Source organism: Curcuma longa, chromosome 3, assembly GCF_044706935.1.
Source record: "Curcuma longa cultivar G26 ecotype Majalengka, Jawa Barat chromosome 3, ITB_CL_G26_1.1, whole genome shotgun sequence".
NCBI classification, from domain to species: domain Eukaryota; kingdom Viridiplantae; phylum Streptophyta; class Magnoliopsida; order Zingiberales; family Zingiberaceae; genus Curcuma; species Curcuma longa.
The window spans coordinates 17,140,035-17,143,673 of record NC_133863.1 but is presented as its reverse complement, the minus strand read 5'-3'; the positions used below and the strand labels follow the sequence as shown (position 1 = coordinate 17,143,673).

General features: G+C 37.3%; 1 protein-coding gene across 1 annotated transcript; it reads left to right on the top strand.

Annotated features, from left to right (window-relative positions):
* The first annotated feature begins 2,261 nt into the window (after positions 1–2,261).
* Positions 2,262–3,018, top strand: LOC141824575 (mannose-specific lectin-like). The gene has a single exon (XM_074711882.1). The coding sequence runs from the start codon at positions 2,292–2,294 to the stop codon at positions 2,820–2,822; it is 531 nt and encodes a 176-aa protein (XP_074567983.1). The 5' UTR covers positions 2,262–2,291; the 3' UTR covers positions 2,823–3,018.
* Positions 3,019–3,639: the final 621 nt, after the last annotated feature.

The window sequence follows — 3,639 nt, the reverse complement described above, 5'->3', positions numbered from 1 at the left end:
TTACAATTGCTAGTGTTGATTATGAGTTATATATATGCATACATATCGATTTTGAGATGTTGCATGCAACTTAAATATATCAACTTTCTGACGAATATCTCATCTCGATGGCTGGGTCATTCAAAACTTTTTGTGGCAAAACTTGTATCTGAGTCTCTGTAAGGTCGAATTTAAGACCAATTTCGGAAAGAAGCATGTGTCTTATGGGCAAGGATTTGACAAATATTGTCGTGGCAAAATCTGATCTACAATGGTTGTCACAATCCGACTCAAGTTCTCTACTGTTAAGGTAGGAATTCAGTGTTGGATGGGGTGACCAGATCCCCTTCACCTGAAGCAAATACTTATGCTCCTTGTCTTCCGTATGCATCTCCCACCTCAATGTCTCAATTTGGATTTTTTTCTCATATGACGCCAAAATGATCCAGTTGAGATTAGAAGATGGGTTGATTGCTTGCTATACCCTCAGTCGAGCTCCTCTTGGTAAGTCGAGCACCCATTATATCGACTCTGATGGGCTCTTAGCGGGTTGACTTTTGGCGGATCGACTTTTGTTGGCTCAACAACTATTGGATTTGCTTATCACAGAGTATGCCAAGTCGTTTTGTCAGGTCGAGGGCTCTGAGGACTCGAGAAATATGAAGACTTGGTCGTTCGACAATTCGGTCATTTGAGAACTCGACCGCTTAAGGACTCGGACACTTAAAGACTTGGGAAACGGTCTTCATCGGGGCCTAGAAAAAAATTGAGAAGAGAGATTAGAAGAGGGTTGAGGCAAGCCTTGACAAGATCCTTCCGTTGCTCTAGTTAGAGATCATAGAAAATTTTTAAGACAAAATAGTAAAAAAGTGGAAACAATAATATGTGATACCTCTGTCATGATACTACATTTACCTTATATAGAGATTAAAAAGGTGATTGAGAACGTCTTTCCCCCTTGCCTTTTGATAAAGGGTGCAGCTTTTTGTTATTAATGAGTGCTACATGAATCATCATGAACCGTCGAGACGCATCCAAGATCAAGATGTGAGTCAGATTAACTTCGGCCAGATTCAACCAAAGTTGACTTGAGCTCAGCAGAGCTAGTTTGACTTAACTTGGATTCGCCAGGAGTCGGACTGACATGAATTTTCATTGACCGATCGAGCTATGGACAGGTCACGTGGACTCTGCCACATGATCTAGTACATTTAAAAAACATGTACTTTGGCTCGTCTTGAATCCATTAATTAGTGTACATATTACAATCATCAATTTTCAATAACTTTTTTTGTCTTTTGTATATAAATATACGAGTCTCATAATTTCCAATAGTGTTGTCAAATTTCACGTATTTGGATCTATCAGAATTTTAAAAATATCTTCTAGATTACATATACAGTGAAGGAGAGTTTTGCAGTAGTTCCAAATAAGTTTCATTTAGAATACTTAAATTTTAATAAATAAATTAAAGGAAAACAATTCTGATATTTAGATCCGACCCATGATTGAATCAAGACCATATACAGTGAGTACATTTAAAAAACATGTACTTTGGCTCGTCTTGAATTCATGACTCAGTGTACATATCACAATCATCAATTTTCAATAAATTTTTTTGTCTTTTGTATATAAATATACGAGTCTCATAATTTCCAACAGTGTTGTCAAATTTCACGTATTTGGATCCATCAGAATTTTAAAAATATCTTCTAGATTACATATACAGTGAAGGAGAGTTTTGCAGTAATTCCAAATAAGTCCCATTTAGAATACTTAAATTTTAATAAATAAATTAAAGGAAAACAATTCTGATATTTAGATCCGACCGATGATTGAATCAAGACCATATACAGTGAGTACATTTAAAAAACATGTACTTTGGCTCGTCTTGAATTCATGACTCATTGTGCATATATATCGATCACAATCATCAATTTTCATTTCAATAACTTTTTTTTGTGTTTTGTATAGAAATATATGAGTCCCATAATTTCCGATATATAGTGTGTCAAATTTCACGTATTTGGATCGATCAGAAAAATATCTTCTAGCTTACATATACAGTGAAGGAGACTTTTGCAGTAATTCCAAATAAGTCTCATTTAGAATTAATACTTAAATTTTAATAAATAAATTAAAGAAAAACAATTCTGATATTTAGATCCGACCAATGATTGAATCAAGACCATGCATGTACAGTGTATGTGCCTAGCTCCTCCGATCCTCATCTATAAATAGATGGGTCTTGTATGATACTGATCATCAAGCAATCACTTGAGTGATCGATCATATCCGTAGCTAGCTCAACCATGACTGCCCTCGTCATGCGCTCCGCTGCAGCTGTCCTCCTCCTCGGCCTCGTCCTGCCTTTCTCTATGGCCCACAACGTTCTCTATACCAATGAAAAGTTGCAGGAAGGCCAATCCCTCACCCTAGATGACTATGCCTTCACACTGCAGTCCGGGTGCAACCTGGTGTTGTACGACAAGGACGAAGCCGTGTGGTCCTCCAACACTGAAGGCAAAGGCGACAACTGCTTCCTCACCATGCAGACCGATGGTAATCTCGTCCTCTACGAGCTCGGAAACGACAATTCTGTTTGGAATAGCGAGACCGGGCACAACCCGCTGGGCACCTACGTCCTCGTCCTGCAGCGTGACCGCAACGTCGTCGTCTACGGCCCTAGTAAGTGGACCACCGGCACCAACACCGTCAATTCCCAAGACATCGTGATCGCCGAAAGCTGCCGGAACGATGCTACTATCTTCACTCCAGAGGTGGTCATACCGGTGGCCGATGAACCCACGAACAGGAAGATCGCCATGGTGACCAATAATTAATTGGCTTCACTTTTAAATACGATACGATGAATAAAAAGAACGTACGAGATGCGAGGCATAAATAATTATCTATATATCTATGTGTCGTGTGTGGTAGCCTCCCTCGTTTTTATGTTGTACGTGTTGTTAAGTTGGTGGTCGTAGGTGTGAGTCAACCGATCGCCTTAATTATCGTGTTTTCTGAATAGTAGTATATTTTAAGAACTAGCTATGAGTCGATACTTGCTCTGCTCTTTTTTTTTTTTTTTAATTATTTTAAAAGTTGAATTGAGTTCAAAAAAAGGAAAACAAATTTAATTAAAGAGGAAATCTAATAGCACATATAAATTGAAAAATAAAATAAAATAAAATTAATACAAGAGGAAAATATATTATCTATTTAAGAATTATAATTTTAGTTAATATAATTTCAATTATGTTCTTTTTGTCAAATATTTAAATAATTTTTATAAGTAAAATATATTATCTTCTTTTTTATCCTTATCAGTCCTGTAATTCTCTAATGGTCTTCTTTAAGTTCTCCTTCTGAATCAGGACATCCCCTAACTTGTACAAAACTTCCGCCTTCCCTTTCGTCCCTATTTCTAGCTCTCGGTCATCAACTTCAATCCTCACTTACAGCAAATTCAATGTTCCAGTACTTCTCAAAGGTAAATTAACCCCTACACATGATAAAGTAGAGTGAGAGCACTAGAGACGAAGATCTAAGAAAGGAGATGGAGAAAGAACCTGTGTCCAAAAGTGCAAAACATAGTCCCACATCTAAAACACATGGAAAAGATCATGGGTTTAAAAGGATGGAAGATATCTCCATTGA

What these genes read in the sequence shown, in the direction of transcription:
- LOC141824575 (XM_074711882.1), top strand. Translation starts at nt 2,292, where the DNA reads ATGACTGCCCTCGTCATGCGCTCCGCTGCAGCTGTCCTCCTCCTCGGC.